Below are 25,505 nucleotides of genomic sequence, written 5' to 3' on the forward strand. Positions count from 1 at the left end.
GAAAGTCAATGGGGATCAATTGTTTGGTTATCAACATTCTTCAAAATATTAATAGCTATAAAAAAATATAGGTTTGGAAAGACACAATGGTGAGCAAATGATGACTTAATTTTCATTTTTAGGTGGACTAAGCCATCCTAAGCTGGTTTAAGCTGGTCTTTCAGCTGAAAAAAATGTGCAAAACCCCTCTAATATCTGCCAACAAACCAGCCTAACCAGGTTGTGAGATCAGCTAAGACCTGCAAACCAACTTGGGCTGGTTTCTGTTGTTATTTTTCCTAACGAACCATCTGTGACAAAAGTTTAATACTTAAATGAAACATAATTGGAGAGCCTCCAGAGCTACTAAGCTTTGGATGTGAAGTTTTGTGATCTGGACTCATGTGCCAGCGTCGTGATGGATGCTTTGGGTCTAGTAATGAAGTGGGACTCTTTTGATGTGTTTGCCGTTGTGGCTGTGGTCATGTTTGTGTGTACTCACATGTCAGAATGTGGCTTTATTTGTGCAGTTTTGTTGGTGCCAGACTGTGGGACCACCTCTCTGATGTCTTTTGATGTTTTCGTAGACTTTGAGTCTGTATTGCCGTACAAATGAGCTTTGAGAGAGCATATGACTGAAACCAGCCTGTGAGCTATTAGAATAAAAATAGTAAAATATTTCCTTTCCATTCATTCATTGGCTCCATGGACGACATCTGAGATTAGGGCCTTTCGCACCGCTTTAGTTCCAGAACTAAATGTACAGTACTAAAGTACTCGCGAACTATTTCCCAGTACCATTTAAACGGTTGCATTCGCACCGACAGTGTGTACTAAGAAGTGACGTAAGCCGGTCGCAGCGTCGTCATTTCTGCGCGGCGTTCAACAACGGAAACAAAGAAGAACAACATTAACAACAGGAGGATGGAGGACGCTGTGATCGGAGCTGTGTTTTTGTTGTGTCTCGCGGGTTTCACAATAATGGACATGGAAAGTCGACGTATACGTAAAGCGATTGAAAGAACGGAAAGGAGGACTAAGAATCTCCAACGACAACTGGCAGTGCTACATTTGCTACAAGTGCCTGCACTTCAGCGTCCGTCCATCTATCGCTGTTCTCCATACTTGCGAAATAAGTTGACACAATGTTTACACGGCGTTTTAAATCATGGCGGGTGAGGGCGTTTTCGTACGCGCTGGAAAGTCGACGTATACGTAAAGCGATTGAAAGAACGGAAAGGAGGACTAAGAATCTCCAACGACAACTACCAGTGCTACATTTGCTACAAGTGCCTGCACTTCAGCGTCCGTCCATCTATCGCTGTTCTCCATACTTGCGAAATAAGTTGGCACAATGTTTACAGTATGTTTACACAGCGTTTTAAATCATGGCGGATGAGGGCGTTTTCGTACGTGTTTGGCCAATCAATGTCTACTTACGTCACGATTAGTACCAGTTTTGCTGGTTAGACCCTGCTCCGGAGCTAATTTGGTTCTCGAAAAAGGCAGTCCGGTACTAAAATCGCACCCAGTTCCGGCGGTGCGAAAACGCCAAAAAGTGGGTAGTTCCACAATTAGTTCTGGTACTATGAAAAGGTTCCTGCGGTGCGAAAGGCCCTATTGTAGACAACTGAGACTGAGATTGTACATGTAGGAACTAACACAAGCTGCATTGAGTGATTGAACTGCTGCATACAATAATTTGTCAAGGAATAATTTCTGTGTTGGTTGAATAGAATTGTTTCATGTAAGGGTCAATGATGTGAATCTAGTTTTTTGCCTAGATTTATTAAGTCACATTTAAAATGGAATTTATTTAGATGATTACTTAAATTATTTCTGTTTTCATAAGTAGTGTATCATAATCTTTATTATTATATATTGTTTTTAAATAATAATTTTCTGGCAGAGAATGCTCTCTTGGCAGGTCTTCCAGCCAGTTCTATCAAACCTTTACAATTAATCCAGAACGCGGCAGCAAGATTAATTTTTAACGAGCCGAAAAGAACCCACGTCACACTCATGGTCGTACCCTGGCTTTTGATAAATAAAAATAAACCGAAATTATTTCCAATCTTTTGCAAATAAGATAAGATAAAGATATCGCTGACTCTAAACTGCAACTTCCTACTTTATTAACTTTCTAATCTAAAGTGTTAAATTAAGTGGAAAAGACAAGTCCAAAAACACTTATAATAGCTGGACCTGGCAACACTGTTGCGCCCGCCCCCTCACTCACAACTCTCTCAAGCCTCGTTCACTCCGCCATCGTCTCACAGCGATCATTTTCATAACGGGGATGCTAAACATTCTTGCAAACTGTCTAAACTGAATTATACATGTCATGCAGGCATTCATATGAGGAGTTTAACAGCAAATTAGTCATTCAAAGAACAAATTACTAACTGCTTGTTTTCTTTAAAAAAAAATAATAAATAACACTTGCTTCTCTAATCTTTTTGTATTCTATCTATTTGTTTTCTTTTTATTTATTATACAATTAACAAAAGCAAAAAAGGCCTCTAACACTAGCTTGCTCTATTCATTTTCTATTCTGTTTTCTTTTTATTTATTATTGTAATATGATTTTACAAAAAAACCTTGCTACGTGTACTGCATTAAGCTAACTGAGACTTGTTATAGCACTTGCATATCATTGCTCTTTTGTTAGTTTTGATTGCTTCTATTGTCCTCATTTGTAAGTCGCTTTGGATAAAAGCGTCTGCTAAATGTCTAAATGTAAATGTAAATGTAAAATAATAAAATGATTGTGCCACAATATGTAGTGGTGGATCAGTCTTATTATTATTATTATTATTAATAATAATATCTGAAAAATGTATGACTGTGTGCCAAAGTCAGTAATGTTTTTTTAATATTAGATATGTTTACCTATTATGAAAAGGTGACGTTAGTTAAGCTCAAATGGACTAGACCCCAAAAACATGATATTTATTAAAATATATATTTATTTTTACCCTAAAAATTTATTTTTTTTGTAAAAAAAATAAAAAGATTTCTACATTCACATGAATTTAAGGTGTAAGCTGTGAGGAAAATATTTAATAACTTTTTATGATGGTTTAACCCCGTGACTTTTTTTTTTTTTTTTTTTACTGTATTTTTTCCAAACATTTTAACCAACATGATTATCTTTGTTTACAAAGATTATATTTTGAACCTGACATTTGCATTTTGAACTAGATTTGTTATTGACCTTATTTCCCATAATATGCAAGCAGTAATGAATTACTTAATTTTTGTCTTCTAATAAGCATAAAAATATAAAAAAATTGGATGAAATAGTCTCAAGCTAATGGTTTTTCTACCTTTTTACAGTATTATAATTAAATATAATGATCAATTATTATAATTCAAATTATTTTTTTTATCTTTTATTTTTTTAAACCACGATTGTTGCAGTTCATTTTAGAATTGACTTCTCTGCAAAGAATACTGTCCATGTAATGTTGCTGCCGCCTTCTAACTGGAACAGCTTTTGTGTCTGGAGCCTCTGACTCCTTGTTACCTATACCACACAGTTACTGAATGTTTTAGTCACTTGATAATGTTATTTAAGTTGTGTGGCACAAATCTTGTGAATAAGGTCTCAATATAAATAAATGGATCTCTCTTTGGTCTACAATTCAGCCAAACATTCACACAAAACCCCAAAAGGAAGGGTGTGCACGGGAAGCCAGCTTTAAACTGAGTTAGTTGTAGAAGTCTTTCTCTGAAAGGGAGGACTATGTTTGTTTAAACTCTTCCCTCTGGAGATTTCACCGTACAATTTATACACACACTGTTGCTGGGATGGGCTCGTCCCTCCCTTTGATCCCCTGTGCTGAAGTTAGACTGGTTGGCAGAAAACATGGAAATTATTCAGAGAGGCTCGGAATAATGAATGTGTCTGACTTTGAAGCACTGTTTCTGTATGGATATTAGTGCTGTGGTCAAAATATCGATACGACGATGTATCGTCACAGAGATTTGACGATACGAGTATCGATACAGCTGGCCCTCTATCGATATTGTGGCACGTGTGCAGCAGTGGACCGCGCTTAATTTGTTAAAAATTTTACAACGTTTAAAACTGAGTAGAAAAGTGCAAGGTTTCTAAAAAATAATGAATAGAACATATATACGCTACAACAAGGTTTAATCTGGCCGCAGAGGAACACAACTGGGTTGCCTGATATAAAGAGACGTAATCCCCGAAACATAGCCTCCCATTTGCGCAATACGGAAATATCTGCTAAATGTGTTACTTATCTTTGTCAACCTGGCAACCATGCGCTCTCTCTCCACTGTGGATAAACGCGCTTGCTTTCTGAAAACACCGGTTTTAGCTTGCAGTTTAGCGATCTCCACACGTATCGTATCGTGACTTTGCTGGTGATACACAGCCCTAATGGATATAGTAATTGTGATGTACAGATGTGGAGTATGTAATTATGTTGCTGGCAGGATTGAGAGCAGGTCGCGTTTATATGTCCAGTGTATGTGAAGTGTTGGTTTTCTCGGGTGACCCAGATTTGCTAGGGTTTTCTCTGCACCTGGTTACAGTAGACACACACAGAACCACACACTTACTTTGGGCACTGCCACTCTCCCAGGGGAAGTTCCTTGGCCCACACTGATATATACACACATGTTCTCTCTCTCTCTCTCTCTCTCTCTCTCTCTCTCGCTCACTCGCTGTAGTAGACATTCAACAAAGCATGGACTGAGTTTCTTTTTCTATTGGAGGCTCTTTCAAGGTCCGCTTTCTACTGTTACTTTTGTATCATTTTATTATTTTTTTTCCCCTAAAGGTTACTTACAATATAGGTCAAGATTTCTTGCGCCAAAGTGGTTGTAATTTTGTTGCATTTTTTCATCCTCGTTCTGTCCCTTAGAATTAAATTCTATTTAATTAGAATTATAGAAATAGGTTGTCATCTCAGAGTAAAAAAGATAAATTGTGTAAAAAGGTCATTGTGAGATAAACTTCAAAAACAAGATCTATTTGTGAGATAAAAAGTCACAATTGGGAGAAATAAAGTTATTATTGTTATATATATAAAGATACATCGTAAGATACACAGTAACAATATGAAGATATAAAGTCACAACTGCAAGTTATAATCACATTGCAAAATACAGTCACATTGTTTCTCGTAATTGTGACTTTATATCTCACAAAGTTGCAATTAAGAAATTTAAAGTCATATTGTGAAACTTAAATTGCGAAATATTCTGAAATAGTGAAATTGCAAACTATTCTGAAATTTAAAGTCAAACGGCAAAATATTCTGAAATTTAAAGTCAAACTGAGATATGAAGTCACAATTGTGAGATTTAAAGTCATATTGCAATATACAAAGTGACATTGTGAATTATAAAGTTGCATTTACGAGAATTGCAATATTTAAAGTCATTGCAAGATATTAAGTCTCATTGTAAGATAAAATTAAATCGTAAGATATACAGTAACAATATGAAGATATACAGTTGCAACTATATTGAAAGATAAGTTGCTTTTATGAGAAACAAAGTCACAATTGCAAGTTTTATATGATATTGCAGGAAGTCACATTGTGATATATAAAGCCGCATTTACGAGATATGAAATCGCAATTGAAATATTGAAGACAAAATTAGAAGACAGTAATGAGAATCAAAGTCACAATTGCGAGATACAAATTTTCAGTTACCTTTTTTATTTATTTGTAAATTCCACTTGAAGGTGGAAACAAGCTTCCATAAAAGCATGCATAGAACTTTCAAATCTGTTTACTGTGACACCACAATGTGCAACCACACTTTGCCAATCTCCTGTTTCTTTACAGAATACACACCATATTCAACCAGCACAACACAGGTCCTTATGTTAGGTCAATGAGACTACACTAGTGAGTATCAGCTGACTGCAGTGCCGAAACTGTACTAAAGTCAATGAGAGTACAGCGTGCCCTGATTGTGTCTTCACAACCATAACTGGCCCAGCGCTGTATCATTGATCTGAGGTCAGTGTGGAGCTGTCAATGGGGTTCAAGCCAGTTCTGGCTCCTCATATGGAGAGATTGAGGAGAACGGGGCTAAATCTGGGTGTGGGCAGACGAGACTGCTAAAGCCCTCCATCTCTGCTGCTGGCTGCCCTACATATGCTGCTGAAATAGTCAGCGTGGACACCCACAGTTACTCATGTGTATGCCAATGCCGAAGTGCTCTCTTGCTTCTCTTTAGTCTCCAGTGTGTGTGTGTGTGTAACACATGTTTGCAAAATGTAACAAGAGACAGGTGAGGAATACATGACACATTTGGGAAATTTTGTGTCAGTGTGTGATTCATTTTAAAATGGACCCGTAAGTTGAATCAGGCATCTCTGGTGACACATAGAACATCCGACAATCTGTCATTTCACAACCCAAAGATCTGCAGCTCCGTAAAAAGGGTAATTGTGAAATTAACTTTAAAATAAAATAAGACAAGTCACGTTGTGTGATACAAAGGCACAGTTGGGAGAAGTAAAGTCATAACAGTAAAAATTTGGATATACAAAGTCACAACTGCAAGATATAAAATCACAATTACAAAAAACAATTTGACTATGTCACAATGTTGCAATTGTGAAATTTAAAAGTTATATTGCAAGATATTAAATCACACTGAGAGATACAATGTCACAACTGGGAGAAATAGTCTTCATTGTTAGATCTATAGTCACATCTGAAGATATACAGTGACAACTTGAAGATATAAAGTTGCAACTGCGAGATATAAAGTCACAATTACAAAAAAACAGCGACTTTATATCTCACAAAGCAGGGCTTGAAAACGAAAAAAAAAAAAAAAATCCAATCAGTCCACTCCAAGCAGAATCGATATTTTAATGGCGAAGAACTTAGTCGTCGCTGAAGGAGAAGAAATCTGAGGATCCTATGGCGAAGTGTCGCTTATATAGCCAGATGCCCCGCCCATTCTGGCGGGCTCTGGCAGACTTTGTCACCATAGGTTCGCCAAAATTGGTTCGTTTTTTAATTCACTGCACGAACCAATGGCCGTTGTTAGACTTGTGGGGTGCAGTCTAACATGTGTTAATGCTTCGTTTAAAAAAAATCACATTATTTTTCACATAATTTACATTTATTCCACACCCCTCTGTCCCTTCTCTGAGAAAAGCACTGATCATTTCCTTTTTATGAAGCCCCTCCCTCAGAAATAGGTGATGGGCTCTGATTGGTTAACTAGCCCAGTGTGTTGTGATTGGCAAACCGCCTCTAGTGTGTGTCTAAACGTCCCGCCCCTCACCTCAGCGGCATGTCCTCCGGTTGTATTGTAAACAATGACGTCATCAATATTGCTTATCAATTTGAGCCCGATTGAGACCCAGAGAATATTAGTGACGAGGATCACGCAGAACTTGTGCAAGCACGGCTCTTAATGGTATGTTTTGTGTTTGTTGTTGTCTCATACTTTTAGATACGCTGTTATCTGTAAATGCTACCAGGGCTCGAAAACGAAAAAATAATCCAATCGGTTCACTCGGAGCAGAATCGATATTTTAACATTTCTGTTCCTGTGTTCCTCTGTATTATTATCGTTCCGAAACCGGTTTGCCTAGAAAAAAAAAACGGTTAATAACGTTATTTTTTAAAACTTTTTCTTTGCCTATAATAATAATAACAACAATAATAATAATAGCCTAATAATAATAATAAAGTACATTGTTTTCTACTAAAAAAAGAAAAAAAACAAAAACAGGAAGAGATCTGGTAGCCTTATCTTAACCCGCTGCGCTTAGTCACAGCCAATACAGCATCATATTTTCTATGCTCGTATAAAATTGCGTTTTGAGAGAAAAAAAAACCCAAGTTGCGTAGGCTCACGTTGCATTTTATTATTAGGCTAGATTCAGAAATAATGTGCTAAAATGCTGGTAAAGCTAAATGTTTACAATCATTATAAACACCATATATATATAAACACCATATATATATATATATATATATACAATGTATCTGGATGCCAAAATATTCTTTATTATGTAATAGGCTTTGTATTTCACTCTAGGCATGGGCCGGTATGAGATTCTGACGGTATGATAACCTTAAATGCAGTCACTTAAGTGAGCCTAAACCTGCAGCTCAACAATAATCAGAACATTAAAAAAACTGCGCAACCATAGTGGTTTTGAAACCGTGACTTTTCCAAACCGCGGTATACTCTACGTCACAATGTTGCAATTGTGAAATTTAAAAGTCATATTGCGAGATGTAAAGTCAATTTTTAGATCTAAAGTTACATCACAAGATACAGTAACAATTTGGAGATACAACTCATAACTGCAAGATACAAAGACTTATAAAGTCACTGTTTCATATTATTGTGACTTTATATCTCACAAAGTTACAATTGTGAAATTTAAAGTTGCGAGATATAAAGTAATTTGGGGAAAATAAAGTCAATTGTTAGATCTCAAGTCATATCATGATATACAGTAACAATTTGGAGATACATACAGTTTCAATTGTGAAGTCACATACGTGACATGAAGTCACTTTGTTTCTTTTTATATCAAACGACAATGCAGTTATGAAATCTAAAGTCATATAGCAAGACAGTCACATTGAGAGAAAATTTGCTTTTAAGAGAAACAAAGTCACAATTGTGAGATTTAAAGTTGCTTTTAAGAGAAACAAAGTCACAATTGTGAGATTTAAACTCATTGTGAGAAATGAAGCCACAGAGATTCTCGTAATCGGGACTTGATATCTTACAAAGTTGCAGTTGAATTCCACAGATCTTTGCAGATTTGCCTCGGCTGGTCTGCAGGGTCAGGCTTGGAGTTACATCAATGGCATTGGATTCCCTCTTTGTCTGTGGTGGTTGAATTTCAGACTTACATCAGATCGAGGTTGCAATTTTGGGTAGTGCAATAAAATCAAAGCTGGTAACCAAAGAGTTAGGAACAGAGCATAATCAGTCAGAGTACATTCCATATTTAATAGTTATCCAAAGATGTGGAAGTTGTTTAGATTTACACAAGGGTGTGTAATCATGACAGAACTAGACTGTTCCTGTAATTTGGTGCTAGAGAGGAATGGAAGAACAATTTGTTCAGGATCTCTAACTATTTCAAAATACTGCACAGCATGACATTAAAGGGGTCATATGATGCTTTTTTAAAGATCATTATTTTGTGTATTTGGTGTTAAGTAACAGTCAACCAATTAATGAACTGTAATGTGAGGATTTTGCGCCAGTGACATTTCACTGTGGGTGGGGCTATTCTGAGTCATAGAAATAGTAACCAAGCAATTGACAAAATCATGCTTGATTATGTGGCACTTGGCCAGAGCAAAATTTTGCAGTGTTTTATTCACATACTAAGCATCATTCATGAAACATGAGTGGGACGACTGTTTGTGTGAATTATAAAACAAACAGCATATTAGAATGCTTTCTGAAGGATAATGTGATACTGAAAACTCGAGTAATGATACTGAAAATTCAGCTTTGCCATCAAAGAAATAAATTACATTTTAAACCATGTAAAAAAAAACGTTATTTTAATCTGTAATATTTAACAATATTACTGTTTTTACTGTGTTCTGGTCAAATTGATGCAGCCTTGGTGAGCATAAGAGACAAAAACATACAAATATTTTATTTTACCCACCCCAACCTTTTAAAAGCTAGTTTATGTAGCCCAGGATGAGTCATCAATAATTTTGGTCCGATTTCACACCAGATATTGACTGTAAATTTGAAATGTGTCTGTCTGCTAAAGTGAGTTTTGTCACTGCATAGAGTACACTAGCATATATTTGACCTCAAATGGAACACAAATGGACTGAAAGCCACAAAATGTTGATTTCACAGGGTCTGTAGCAAATTTGACTTGCAGTGGCTGTGGCAGTCAGTACGCTTTGATGACTCAGTGTTTGGCTGCAACCTTCTGATTCGCGGCCCACCAGAAAGAGCCCTAATCTGTATATATAGAGTGTGTATATGTGTGTGCAAGTGTGTTGTCAGTCCAAGTGCACATATGTCTCCTGAAATCTGATACTGTGCTCACTAATGCATGTCCGGACTTGATTCACACTGTCCATTAGTAACCTGTATATGTGTGTGTGTGTTCAGTCCAAGTGCACATATGTCTCCTGAAACCTGATACTGTGCTCACTAATGCATGTCCGGACTTGATTCACACTTTCCATTAGTAACCTGTGTATGTGTGTGTGTGTGTGCAGGCCTGGAGTGAGTCACGCTTGCTATTAGTTTCCACAAATGTGTGTGTGTTCATGTATGCAGTGAAGGTGCTTTTGTGATCGTGTGCAATTGTATCCATGTGTGTCCTGTCAATCAGTGCTCCGGCCAACGAAATAATTCAAGGAAAATAGCTTTCTCTCTCTCTCAACCTTTCTCTTTCTTTTTCTCTCGCGCTTTGCTCCATCTCTCACACTGTTTACTCCCAACGGAATCAATAAAGCTGCCCGTAATGCGGTAATCAAGGGATTTATTGCATTCTTGGATCAGTGTAACTACTCTCACCCTTTGGCTACCAGTCGCTTTTACCTTGATTTAAGACAGGCGCTCCAGTGTTTTGGAAGGGAAAGAGCTGATCTTAGATCAGCTTGAAAGCAGTTTATAAAAGCCGTCTGAAACGCTTTATTTCACTGTACCCAAACAGGGAACCTTTGATTATTAGTGCTGCTTGCTGAGGCATTACTGTTGCTTATATACTTGAGGTTAGGGATTTGAACAAACCCTTAACCCTATAATGAATAAACTTCAGAGTGTAACCCTTTATGATTTGACTCCTCAAATGCAATTACTTTCACTTCTCCAACCAACCAGATTTGCTTATTTTATAAAAAATAGGTGCAAAATCACAGACTTACACTGAAGGAGAGATCCAAGCTATTTATATCAATCTATAAACTAGATTATTAATTAAAAAAAATAATAATAGTAATATAACATTAGCTTAATTTTACTGTGCAATGTGAGCATTTTAGAATAGCTAAATATTAGCTATTCTAAAGCGTCTTTCGCGATGGCGCCGACGCTGATGGCTGCCTCCGTTGCGTGCTCCGCAGTTGTTTTTATGTTTTTGTTAGTTTGTCCTGTCTTTAGTTATATCCCTGCAATCAGTTTCACCAGATACGAATTGCTGGACATTCGGAAGTACACCCCCCGATATTTCACCGGTTTTCAATTATTCTGATGTTTTGCTGGACATTGTAGTCGGGGGAGCTGCGGCGCTGATCAACCGCTTCAGGACGCGCAGACGGGGGAAGCAAGCCGGCGCGCTCGTGAAGCATCACATGTCCCACCAGAGACAGTAATATACTGGACCACTGCTACACTGTTTTAAAGGATGTATACCACTCTGTCTGCCGAGCAGCTCTGGGACTCTCTGATCACTGTTTGGTTCATCTTCTACCAGCCTACAGGCAGAAACTCAAATCTGCTAAGCCTGTAGTGAAAACTGTAAAAAGATGGACTGCTGAAGCAGAGCAGGATTTACAGGCCTGCTTCGAACTTACTGATTGGAGTGTTTTTGAGGCTGATCTGATCAGCTACTGATCTGGATGAGCTTACTGACACCGTGACATCCTACATCAGTTTCTGTAAGGACATGTGTGTTCCCACGAGGACTTATTTAACATTTAACAACGACAAACCTTGGTTCAGTGCAAAACTCACAACACCTGCACCATCAGCACCGGAGCTCCTCAGGGCTGCGTTCTCTCCCCACTGCTCTTCTCCCTCTACACTGTTATACCACAATAAAGAATGCATATCACGCCGTTCCACGGGCAGCTTTGGGGCTCTCTGATCACTGATTGGCTCATCTTATACCGACCTACAGGCAGAAACTGAAATCAGCTAAACCTGTATTAAGGACTGTAAAAAGATGGACTAATGAAGCAGAGCAGAATTTAAAAGCTTGTTTTGACCTCACTGATTGGAGTGTTTTTGAAGCTGCTGCCACCAATCTGGACGAGCTCACAGAGACTGTAACATCTTATATCAGTTTCTGTGAAGACATGTGCATTCCTACCAGGACTCATTTAACCTACAACAATGACAAACCATGGTTCACTGCAAAACTCAGACAGCTCCGTCAGGCCAAAGAAGATGCTCACAGGAAGGGGGACAATATAAAAGTCCCTTCATGCTTCAAACGCTCCACCATAATCCCCATCCCAAAGCACTGGAGCTCCTGTGAGCCCTCCTTGGGCTGGACTTGGGAACTGGAGCCCTCCCTGGCTAAACTCGGGGACTGGAGCCTTCTCTAGGCTAAACTCGGGGACAGGAGCCCTCACTGGGCTAAACTCGAGGACTGGAGCCCTCTGTGGGCTAAACTCGGGAACAGGAGCCCACACGGGAGCGAGCTCTGGGGCTGGAGCCGACACTGGAGCGAGCTCCGGGCTGGAGCCAACACTGGAGCGAGCTCTGGGGCTGGAGCCGACACTGGAGCGAGCTCTGGGGCTGGAGCCGACACTGGAGCGGACTTAGGAGAGAGCATAGGGGCTGAGAACTTTGGAGGAAGTTCCTTATCCAGGAGTTCAGGGACATGAGCTGGCGCCCGTTTTTCTGGGCTTGAGAGTGCAACGGCCGGCGGGCTTGACTCAGGAACCGCCGGCGGGCTTGACTGCGGGTTGGTTCTGGATCGAGGCCGGATGCTCTCCAGACACCAGAGGATCCCTTCCCTCCAGCTTAGTCCAGGGGGGTTATTGAGTACATGTACAGTAAATGAACATACTTTCCAGAAGGCCAACTATTCACTAAAAATGTTTTTTTTATTGAAGTATGAAGTTCTTATGAAGTATTCTAATTTGTTGGTGGGTTTTTGTTAAATGTGAGCCAAAATCATCACAATTAAAAGAACCAAAGACTTAAACGACTTCAGTCTGTGTGCATTGAATTTATTTAATACACGAGTTTCACAATTTGAGTTGAATTACTGAAATAAATGAACTTTTCCACGACATTCTAATTTATTGAGATGCACCTGTAAATATAATGTTGCATTTATTTATGTATTTATTTATCCATCAAGCAGCACCCTAGCAACCACCAAGACCCCTAGAAACTTCATAGCAATGCCCAAGCAACACCCTTGCATAGCGTTTGACTTCCACAGCACTTTAATTTTCTTCATAGAATGTGAAAGTTTATTTTTGTAATTTCTCTGTGCAAAAGCAGCTTATTGGGTGGATGTTCTGAGTGCGCTTTGTGTAGTTCCAGGTGGATTATACCGTGTGTGAGTTCTTCAAGTTTGGAAATCTTTCACCCTGCTGAAACTCACTTAGCAAGTCATTTTAGAGTCTGTTTGACTCATTTCTAAACACTTAAATAGTTTTCCTTTGAAGCAGACATCTTTAGAAAAAGTAAGAATTTGTACAAACTGAACTCTGTAATTGGTTGTTTATGACATCATGCAACTTGAGCTCAATTCACAAGCATTAGCAAGAAGTCACATGACCATTGCCGGTATTTGGGTCATGAGACATGTGCACATGTGTAAAAGGAGCTAGACAGAATGGGGAAGAGATTTTCCTTGCTACATTCGGTACAAGAAACCTTAACCAATTAAGGGAGAAATATTACAAAAGTGTATACTATATTGCAGAGCAGCCCCCCTGTAGCTCCATAGCAGGATCACTGTTTAAGTGTTATGAAATATGCATTGAAGTTTTGACTTGAATAAGCCCATTGATGGAGCTGCATGACAGAGCTCACTCTCCTACAGCGTCCTCAAACTCTTTGGCTGTGTTTTACCAGAAGGGCCCCCTGGTGCAGCTCCTTGAAAAGGCTAATCATGAGGTTTATGTGGCTCACACACTTATCTCTGACTTTGCTAGAGTTACAATCACTCTCATCTCGAATAGGAGACCACATGGAGATGGATTTGATGTAGGCCTAGCTTTGTAGTGTGACTTTATAAGCAAATCAATTGAGCAGTGATTTCCAACTCTCTCTCTCTCTCTCTAGAAACGTTTTAATAACAATAATAATAATAGTTATTATTAACAATAACATTTATTTATTTACAGTGACCCTGCATAGCATTGTAGCAGTGAATTTTTATCTGTTTATTTATATTGAAATAAAAAATAGATTATTTAGATTATTTCCGATATTTTTATTTCACCCTCAAAATAATTTGGAATAATACTCTGTTGTTTCTGTGTGATCACTAGAGGTGTATTATGGGAATGAATGCGCTGCACACTTCTGAGAGCTTTTAAGTGATAAAGACACATAAGCACTGATATAACACTGATATGAATGCAAACCCTGTATCTGAAGAGTTGATGGTATAGATGTATGTATGTGTGTATGTCTCCATTCTTCATATCCATTCTCTTGCACACACACCCTGTCATCCAATCACTGGCTCGCTCTCCTCTCTCCCCGCCCCCTGTTGCTATGGAGACTCAGGAAGTCTTCCAGGTGCCTTGGTGGTTGGGCAATACAGCAACTTCTTCTCATTCTGTCTGTTCTCACTCACATCTTCATGTTTCCTCTTCACTCTGAGCCTCTTAATTTCCTCCTCCTGTTCGCTGTCATTTTATTTATTCTGTTTTATCCTGCTCATCTCATTTTCCTTTTCCAATATGTAATTTTCATTATGTCTTTCCTTATACATTCTTCACTCTTTTTCTCTACATCTTGATTTTCTTTGAGTCGTTTTCCTCCTCCACAGTGTCCAGAGTTCTACATGCAAGTGATTTTCTTTCTTTCTTTATTTTACTCTAGTTAGACACCGATCATTCTAATTTGACCATCGTTTGTGTATATGGTGTAAATATGCATCGTGTTGAATTAGCTCTCAAACGGGATATTCAATACTAGGTATCAACAGGGTCAAAACGTGTGTAATTTGGAAAACATTATAAGAGTCACATTTGTGTACAAACACCTGACAGACATTGTAAATATTTTACCATTCAATAGTTTGGGGTCAAAGTTTTTTTAAATGTTTTTGAAAGTCACATATGCTCTCCAAGTCTGCATTTATTTGATCAAAACAACAGAACAAAAACAGTAAAAATGTGAAATATTATTGTAATTTAAAATAGCTGCTTTCTATATGAATATATTTTAAAATGTAATTTATTCTTGTGATATCAAAGCTGAATTTTCAGCATCATTACTCCATTCTCCATTACTCTAATTTGCTGATTTAGTGCTCAAGAAATTAATTAATTGTAGAACTGTGATAATTTTTTTCTGGATTCTTTGATAAATAGAAAGTTCAAAAGAGCAGTATTTATTTGAAATAGAAATTATATTCTTTAATGTTTACTGCCATTTTTGATAAAAGTATTAATTTCTTTAAAAAAAAAAAACCTCAAACTTACCTCAGAATTTTGAATGGTAGTGTATCACAGTTTCCACAAAAATATGAAGCACCACTTTTTTCGAACAACTTAATAAAAAAGTTATGATTCCAAACTTTTGACCGGTAGTGTACATCTTAAAAATGACATAAACATACATGTCTGTAGCTGTTCTAAGTTTGAGAGTGACTCAGATAATCTGCAAAAAGCACAAATATTGTTATATTATCTGCAGAATAAATTCAGGATCTTGTGAAAATGAAAGTGCAAGACATTTGATATCTGTGAGACGTGACTTGTTTTTATCCTCCAATTCTTCATGCCATCTGACCCAGATCCTCACGACCCTGTCAGTGTGCACCAGCGACTGAACTTGCACTGACCCCACGTATATAAACACAGGGGTTGGCTGTGTGTGTGTGTGATCTTTGTCTGTCCTCAATTACAGATTAGCTCAGATTTCAATTACTCCTCTCCCTGTGTGCCATGGATTCATGTTAAAGCACGAGCAAGAAGGTTTTGGGGGAGATATTTCAGCAAGACCAGCAGAAACGGCAAGAGACGTTGCACATCTGGTGTGTCCTCGCTCCACAGTCTGACCTTGTTGTACCAGGAGAAAAGACATTCTGACAGGCCTCATGGGAGAGAAAAGCTAGATAGAAAGACAGTAAAAAGAGACAGAAGGAGAAAGGGAGCCTCAAACTCTAAATGCCTCTCTCAGTGTTCAAGTTTTCTTGTAGTTTTTTCTCCAGTTTGATAGAGCTAAAGATTCTAAATGTAAAGAAAAAATTATAACAATGTTTCCTGCAGCATTATGTTTTTGAGTTAACTGGATTTGTCAAATAACAACCTGACAGTAGTTAGACTGAAGTTTTGCTAACACTGTAAAAAAAAATCTGTAACATTTACGGTAAAAAAACGGCAGCTGTGGTTGCCAGAATTTTACCGTAAAAAATACAGTAGCAACATTTTAGGTTTTACGGTTTTAACTTAAATTTACAGTTAAATACCGTAATTTCATTAACTGAAATAATGTTAATATACCAACCTACTGAAGTATTGAAATCAGTTTTGTACCTTTGTAATAAACTGATAACCACCAAATGGTGATGAGAAAGTCACATGATGAACCAAAGCCCATCACAAGCAGCTTTTAAATAATAACATATATAGAAGGTGCACAGTGTCATTCACACAAACACTATCCACCATCACGGTAACACATGAAACTGAAATAATGCAATAAACATTCATTTAACAACATTAGGTGTAACATACAACCCTAATATACAAAACTGATAAGAAAAAACTAAGAAGAAACAAAAAAACATCAAATATGAAATGTAATGCAGGGAATTCTGATATACCAAAGACACATATACCAATACCAAAAACGATATACTACCGTAGAATTATGTCCATGTAATGTAATGTAATGTCCAATACAGTTTTTTACCGTATATAGTAGAGGAATTTACCGTTAACCATTTAACAGTTTTTTACTGTTGCATTTTGACAGTCTTTTACCGTTAAATTCACGGTCATTTTTTACACCTTATAAATAAGCATCTTAACATGAGTATACATAACACAGTAATAGTTCTTGGCTCATTTTGAATCAAACATCAGACCCTTTGGTTCAGTGAGCGAGCAAGTAATCCAAACCAGTTCAAAGAGGAAGTGATTGATTCAGTCTGTGATTCAGACCAGTGACTCCTCTAGTGTTCAGTTCAATCTGATTCACCAACTGGTCGACTGACTCGTTAAAAAGAACCATACCATCTGATTAATTCAATTGGATTTATCAAATCATCACAGTTTCCACAAAAATATTAAGCAGCACAACTATTTTCAACATTGAACATAATAAGAAATGTTTCTTGAGCAGCAAATAAGCAAATTAAATGATTTCTGAAGGATCATGTGATACTTAAGACTGAGTAATGATGCTGAAAATTCAGCTTTGGCATCTCAGGAATAAATTATTTATTGATTGGAAATTTTAAAATAAATGCAGCCTTGGTGACTTTTTTTTTAATGTTCCAAAAACATAAAAAAATCTTACAGACTGAAACTGATTTTTCCCCCCCTCTATTTTCTTAAGATCTAGAGGTATTAAATATTCTAAAGTCTAAAGAAAAATTTAAAATATGAAGTTTAACTTCTAAATAGTCTAAACCTAAAAATTCTAAAGTGAAAGATTTTAAAGATTCTGTGGCAGGAAACAGATGGGTTCAGGAAAAGTCTGAATTTGAACCAGCAACCCAAATGAATCTTTTTTTAAAACATGATATATGCTACAGCTCTGCCTGTGTTAATATGCCTTTTTTTTATTTTTTATCAAAGGGCATTATTATTACTAATTTTCATTTAGAGTTTATTTAACCTTGTAATCTTTTCCTCTTCTTCATTTGGTTCCCACAACAGCTACTCCTAAATTTTCACTCAGTCTCTCAGTTCTTGTAAATGTTTCTTGCTAATGAGCACAGCCCACCGGGAGTTTCCAGTCAGAGCTCTTATAGGGTCACATTTGCATGGGAGCAGCTCAAGTAGAATCTCCCAGCTTCTGTTGCTGGTTTCCTGTAGTTGTTTTTAATTCTCAGAACTCAGATTTACATTTGTTTGTGGGATACTTGCAAATAATCTGCAGCTGTTTGTACTTCAAATGCCCAAAAGGGACAAATGTGGAGAGTTACAGAAAATAAAGTGAACAAAATGATCGGGTTTTCAGGAAACATGAGCACATGATTTTAAACCGAGATCATGACATTTTTCATTAGATACAGACAGAAGCAATGAAAAGTAAATATGACATTGGAGCCTATTTGGATTTTGATTTGTGTGTTCTCCCTATTACACCAAATCGAAAGACTTTGTTATCAATGTGAATTGTAAATAGTTTGATTGCTATAGTATTAATATTGGTGATAGTTGATGGTGTCTGTTATTGACTAATTTCCTTTACATGTTGTGTTTCTTGTGTCTTCCCAAAGATGCAGATTCTCGACAAGTTCCCAATTGAGGGAGGGCAGAAAGATCCCAAAAAAAGGATCATCCCTTTTCTTCCAGGTGATTTTAGGAGGAGTTTGTCTTCCCCTTCCTCTCCTTTGCGCACACACAAACACACAGACCTGCAAGCACATGGCGTCAGCAGATCAGTCCACAATAAGTCATGGTTACGCTGGGATGGGGTCGTGCTTCCGTTCTTGACTTACTCAAATGCAGGAAGCACAGAGAGACACAGAGAGATCGAGACACGTTTTCCCGGCTTGCTGACGCGGCTGCTCTATTCCCTGGACATTTAGTGTCTCTCTTGTTCTTGGTTTTCCAAGAGGCAGTCCCTCTGGTTCTCTCTGTTAGTTCTCACATCCCTCAATACGAACACACTAGCTCAGATTATCACTGGCTCCATTAGATTATTTACTGGAATTCAGTGTAGTTGGTTAGATTACTAGAATATTAAGTGGCTTATAAAACCATTCAGAGCATTTGTAAGGGAATAATAGGGTGTCAAGTGTCAAACCATTAAATCTGTCTTCATTTAATTCCATTCTGATTATTAGACTCCATTGGGACCTTAAAGAGGGACAGATCAGATTTCTTTCTATACACATATGTCTATACACTATAAAGAGTTTTGTATTATTGTTGCTATTTTTGTTGCTGTATTTGTTTGTTTTTTTATTACTATAGAAGACCTCATGTCATGGTGTGATAAATGCAAAGTACAATCAGGCCTCTTTAAACCTCTACTAAACTAAATATTTGCGATCCTCGATATTTTGTTCCACTTTCCTCTAAGCTAATGGTTTCTATATTTATAAAAACTTTGTACATTAAATTTTAGATCACCTCAGAGTTAACAGACTTGGACTAAATATCACTCATTTCAGTGTCTTAACTTGTCATTTATTTGTAAATATTTGTGAAATTTACTAGCAATTTCTGAGTAAAATTGTTTTTACACCAATATTTTTTCAGTGTACATGTAGAATATAATAGAATATGAAACAAGTCAAGGTGAATCTATGGTTTATAAAGGTTTTGTTCACAAGGGTTTTGTTCATTCTGCACAATGCTGAGTATCTCTCAGTGTTTCCTTGAGCGTAAGCAGCTTGAGATAAGAGAGAATAACAGCTGGAGCTTGGTGTTATGTGGTGATCTTATCTCCTCCAAACTTCTGAATCTGATTAGGATGTTCCAGATCTGAAGAATAACACATGGAGTCTCTCTTCAGTAGCTTCTCTGTTTATCATGTTTCTAAACATTTTCTTATGGGTTATTCTAAAATGCACTGGACTTTGCTTACAGCAGTGAGTGGGGCTCAATAATAAAGATGATTTATTTATTCCCAATTGGGCCAGAATGTCTGATTTTTACTTGCCCTGTTAACATTTTCATTGGTTCAGCCATGAATATCATAAATAGTTATCTAAGCTGCATATTATTATTTTATTTAGTTAATTTTACATTTAAGTAAAATTTTTTTTTTTTATCAAATTAAATCAAATCTAATCTAAAATCAATAATGTAACAATATAAATTTATAATCACAGACTTTCTGGAAAGCAATGGAATAAAATGCAACAGATTTGTGTATTATTTTTAATGCATTCTAACTGCTTTCCAAACTATTATTCAAGTTATTCTTGCAATTTCAGCAAAAAGCTCTTTCTGGAACCTAGATAATGTTATTATAGATATCATTATGTTATTACATACTGTTGTTATAGAATGATTTTATAAAGTAGACCACATATTTGATTTTACCTTTTATTTTAAAGGCAAAATCATATTCCGACGAAGTCATGTGAGAGACGTGGCCATGAAGAGACTACGCTTTATTGACGACTATTGCAGAGTAAGTCTCTCTTTTCCTTCCTTCCTTCCTCTTTGTCGGTGCTTTTGTGGTTTGTCCTCTTTTATTCTCTTATTTAATGTGTGTAGGCTGTATTACTTTATTTAGAAAACCATTCAACTGTGAGAGGTTCTTTATAGCCCTTTTCCTTTGACAAACACCGTTGTTTGTGTTTGTGTGTGTCACATGCTGTCATGCGGAAGTGTTGCTTGCATACATATGTGTGTGTGTTCAGCATATGAGGCTGATATCATGATTAGGAGTGTGGTTATGACACTGCGTTCCTCAGAGTTCAACATTAAGCCCCTTTTTGTTCTTACTGATATTCTTTGAAGTCCTTCTGCTGTTCAAAGAAGAATTACTTAGAAAGTACAAAATTCATTCAAAAAACATAAATATAAAAAATGTGCAGTAAAATAAAGTTATCTAGCAGCATGAGGCATATGTGTGTTTACTATGAGTGTGGTAAGATGTATTATTAAAAACAATGTGCGAATCATACTATGAATTTAAGGGTGGTCAACTTTTTAAATTAAGTTCTTTTAATATCAGTAAAACTGCTTTGTTGCATTGAAACTATTTAGTTTATGTATTTTCAAGACCCCCAGCCAATTGTTTTGACTTCCTCTAGGGGGTTTCAAGCTTTAAATAGCTGTGTCAAATCCCCCCAAATCAAAAATTTCACCCTGAACGAAAGGAAATGGCGTTGGAGTTTTATGCATGTTTTGCATCAGGTTTTGAGAGTGAATTTGCCTCATTATCAGACAATATCTCCCATCTTGTTGAAATATGATTATGCTAATGTGCTGAACAGCAAAACTCTTGCAACACACATGAAAAAGAGTCTGTTAACGTAAACACGTCACATTCGGTTACACAAGTATATAAATTACAGCAAACAAACACTTGCACTTATTGGTGTTCACTGTCATGTTTACTTTGCCAATAGCTATAGGTTACCCAATAACACCCTTAAAATGATGTTTTAGGGACTTTAACGACTTGTTTCTTCCTCCTCTCTATTTCTCCTTCTCTTTATCTTTTCCCCTCGAGTGACTTGTCTCCTTTTCTTTCCTCCCCCCTTCTTCCTGATGGAATAGAGCCCACTTTTTAAAACAATCCACACAGACAAACACACAGCACGTGTAAACACACACACACACACACACACACTCAAGTGGAGAGCAGCTGTTAAAGTGGGCTAAGATAGTGAGATGGTGAGGCAGCATTATGGGATGTCTTGGATGGACTGCTGTTGTGGCAACAATCTCCATGACATCCACACAAAGGACATTAAAAAAGACACTTCCAAAAATAGTTTAGAACATAGAATTAATCTTAACATAAAGGTGTCTTTAAGATGCCCATCAGTTTATTTTATTTTATTTTATTTTATTTTATTTTATCACTAAGCTATTGGCAGCTTTTGTTTAACATTTTCTAAATCAGCCTTTAATTAAGCTAAGTGACAGTTGATTATTTGACCTTTAGATAACTAACTTCCTCCAGATTTCCTCTGTTCTTTCACTGTAAAACACATAAAAATACCTTCATGAGAGAGAGAGGGATGTGTCTTTGAAGGGCTTAAACGTATGATGTTTACCAGCTATTTCCTGAAAGCTTTAATTAGACAAACCATCTCCATTTAATTGCATTGTGTTCTTCAAAGATAAATAAATAACAGGGTTTACTCCAGGGATTCTTCAGAGGAGTTGTCTCTCTCTCCCCCCTTTCCTTTTTATTTTTTCCTCTGTTCTTTTGCTAATTTTCAAATCATGTTTGAAAGCAGTTGGAACACAGACTGTATTTAGTAGATAAATGTTTGTGCGAAAATGACATCTTTAGAATCCAAGTCAAGTGTTTTAAACTGAAATCGTAAAATCACAGTAGTGTTTTCTTTCTTTTTTTTATGGTGTTCCAGATCCATTTACATTAAATTCATTCTGCAGTTCATGCAGAAAATTATGTTTTCTCTTGCTGAATTTAAACGATTTTTCCTCTCGTCACCTTGGACATCCGTGTTTATCATTGGCCCTTATGGAGATTTCAAAGGAAATAACATTCGGTATAGTGGAGATTCATTAGTCGGCTGTGTTTCTGGATGATTGTTCTGTTGTTTGGGGTCTGATCGTCTGGTTTCATGTCCTGTCTGTCTGTCTGTCTGTCAGGCGCTGGTCCGGCTTCCTCCCCAGATCTCGCAGAGTGAGGAAGTTCTCCGCTTCTTCGAGACCAAGCCAGATGATACCAACCCTCCCGTAGAGTGAGTGTCACACAGACCTTCACAAACCAATGTCTGCACATTCTCTCAAACAGAGCAACCTAAATTAATGCATTTACACAAATATGATACTATAGCTATATGTGGAACGGAATACAGTACTGCTAAATGCATACTACACAACACTGTATGCTGTATAGTATTTTTTTAAAATAGTGTGTTCAAAGGTTGACATCAATTTTGTCTCAGATGTTTCTCTTAAAATTCATTAAGGTATAGAAAAATGTGCTGATTTGAATTTGAATCCACATTATAAGAGAATTTGGAGGAAATATTTGAGCGTTTATTTATATATTTGAGCACAGTTTAAGGATTGTTGAGATTACTTCTGTAACTCTATAGAGCCGTGTTATTATTGTTAAATTAAACAAAAATGAAAACAAAAACCATAAAAAAATACGAACTGAAATGAAATAGAAAAAAGTTTAAACTTTCTTTAGTTTTTTTCAGCTAGTTGCCAAGGTTTAATTTCTTATTTTCTTTTACTTTACCTTGAAGTACTAAAAATACTAAGCTGAAATAATAATCAATACACACTACAGTACAGTATATAAACACACACACACACACACACACACATATTTGTTTATATATTAAATATATTTATATATAATATTAAATATAAAAATATTTAATATATAAATGTATAAACATGTAAATATTTTCAAAATATATACTGTATGTGTGTGTATTTATGTATACATAATAAATAAACACAGTACGCATACGTATATAATGTAAACAAAAACATTTATTTTGGATGCGATTAATCGCGATTAATCATTTGACAGCACTAATATATATACTGTACACTAATAAAAATGTACAAAACACACAAATTTCTAAAACATTACCTAAAATGAAAATGGAAAATATAACAAAAATTATTTCAAATAATAATAAAAACTATAATAGTATATCAGTGATTAAGGAGAAACATCTGACGAAAAAATCTCCATTTGATTTCTTAAAGAAACTATTCTGATATTAAAGAGATATTATTTTTTGATTGTATTTATTGTGGCGCTGGAAATGGAAGATTGAGTGGGTTGCACTGTGGGATACAATATTCCATGCAATGTTTTCTGGATATTCAAAGAATTTGCCGTACACAGTGTACATGCTGCATACAGACTCGCCTGATTTCTCACACTCCCACACATTCTGCATGGTGTTGTGTACATTTTTGAGCCTCGTGCTGTATTTACATACTTTCCTTTGATTAGCTCTGTAAAGATTTTTATAATTTGGCTCTCAAGAATGTCACTTCTTAATTGTAAGAGAATGTGTGTGTGTGTGTGTGTGTGTGTGAAGAGAGGTGCAAATGTGTTTCTATGTGTGAAAGAGAAAGAACCGCACTTTTTCTTCATTATCCAGCTTTAAGTTACTCCCAACCCGACACATTTTAATCACAGGGATGGTATTGTTTAATTAACACTGATGTGAATGTGTGCAGTCCTCTGTGAGTGTGTATATGAACGTCTTCCCCCAGGCTGGGCCATAATTAGCTCCCATGAATCCCATGAAAATTTGAGCCAAAAGAATAACCTAAAAAATGAAAGACAAAAAAAAAATTAATAGAGAAGAGGAGAAACCCATGTTAAGAATAGTTACCGTTAAGAATAGTTACTACCGTTCAAAATTTTGGGGTCAGTAAGAAATTAATACTTTTATTCAGCAAGGATACATTAAATTGATCAAAAGTGACAGTAAAAATATTTAGTGTTACAAAAAAATTTACAAAAATGTATCTGTAAATGTAAATTTGTCACCATTTCCACAAAAATATGAAGTAGCACAGCTGTTTTAAACACTGATAATAATACGAAATGTTTCTTTAACATCAAATCAGCTTATTAGAATGATTTCTGAAGAATCATGTGACACTGAAGACCGGAGTAATGATGCTGGAAATTCAGCTTTGCATCACAGGAATAAACTCCATTTTATAAAACAGATAGTTCCGGTCCTTGATTCTGATTGGTTGAGCCGCGTTCGAAGCTGTTGTAAACAAAGACTATAGAATACCCAAGACTTGTCACTAGTATAGTTTTGAATGGGGAAAAATGCAACACTCAATATGTCCGCTCAATCGCAGGAAGCCCCGCCTTCTGAATGAAAGAGCCAATCGCTAATCGGTAAAGTCAGCGCGTCACTGAAGCTGCCGTTAGAAGTCCCGGTTGCTATAGAAACAGTCAGCATTCTGAGACGTGCGCTTAGGACTGCGCATGCGCACTGGCTGATCTTGCCTGAAAAATAAGCTTTTTTATTCCCCTATTTGAGGAAAAGAAACAACATTTATGACACAGTTGTTGTCAGATTTCTTTGGTGATTTCAAATATGAAATTTAATCGTAAGCTTAGTGAACAGTTTTGTAGAATTTGATGTTTCCCCATTCAAAGAGATAGGAGCTGCACTTGCATGCCCGAGAGGCGCTTCAAAGATGGCCGCCGAGTGACATGACTTGTCTTAAAGAGACTTTAGCTGTGTCTCATTTAGAAGGATGCGCCCTCCGGAGGTCGAATCCTCTGGAGGTCGCATCCTCTGTAGGATGCATATACGAAGTGTCCTCAACCTAGAATTAAACGAGACGGCCTTCGTAGGACAGGCGGAAAAGGAAACAGGAAGTATCACGTTGCTATGCCAACACATTTAGAGCATCGTTGCGCTCTCACACTACTTAAATGAAGGAAAATTATTTCTAAATTTGGAAAGTAATTTGAAAAAAAAAATGCTTTTTTACTTGTTTTATTTTGTTCAATGTTTGAGGAGCTGCAGCGTACATACAGCAGACATCTGTTAGAGAAAAAAAGGAGGAGGATATTAAAAAAAAGTTTATCCGTTTTTACCGAGGTGATTTAAGGTAAGTTGTAAACAGAACACCACATCTGCGCTTGTGTGTACATCTGCCGGCGCCGGCATTTTTCAAATTAACAACGGTTGTTTACGGCGACGCAAAGAATTGTAGGTTATCTGTAGCAGCGAAGGATTGTTCGGAGTGTCCTACTTGCTTTTCTGAAATCAGACAGCCTCGATGACGTATGCA

General features: G+C 36.8%; 1 protein-coding gene across 1 annotated transcript in view; it reads left to right on the plus strand.

Moving 5' to 3' along the window:
* LOC107746291 (SH3 and PX domain-containing protein 2A-like) overlaps positions 1-25,505 on the plus strand; it is a 102,655-nt gene that overhangs the window by 25,009 nt on the left and 52,141 nt on the right. Inside the window, exons 3-5 of the mRNA XM_016560435.1 lie at positions 18,317-18,392; positions 20,108-20,184; positions 22,350-22,441. Coding sequence (XP_016415921.1) covers positions 18,317-18,392; positions 20,108-20,184; positions 22,350-22,441 — 245 coding nt within the window. The remainder of the gene's footprint in view (positions 1-18,316; positions 18,393-20,107; positions 20,185-22,349; positions 22,442-25,505) is intronic.

Source organism: Sinocyclocheilus rhinocerous, unplaced genomic scaffold, assembly GCF_001515625.1.
Source record: "Sinocyclocheilus rhinocerous isolate Xijiao unplaced genomic scaffold, SAMN03320098_v1.1 scaffold798, whole genome shotgun sequence".
Taxonomy (NCBI): Eukaryota; Metazoa; Chordata; class Actinopteri; order Cypriniformes; family Cyprinidae; genus Sinocyclocheilus; species Sinocyclocheilus rhinocerous.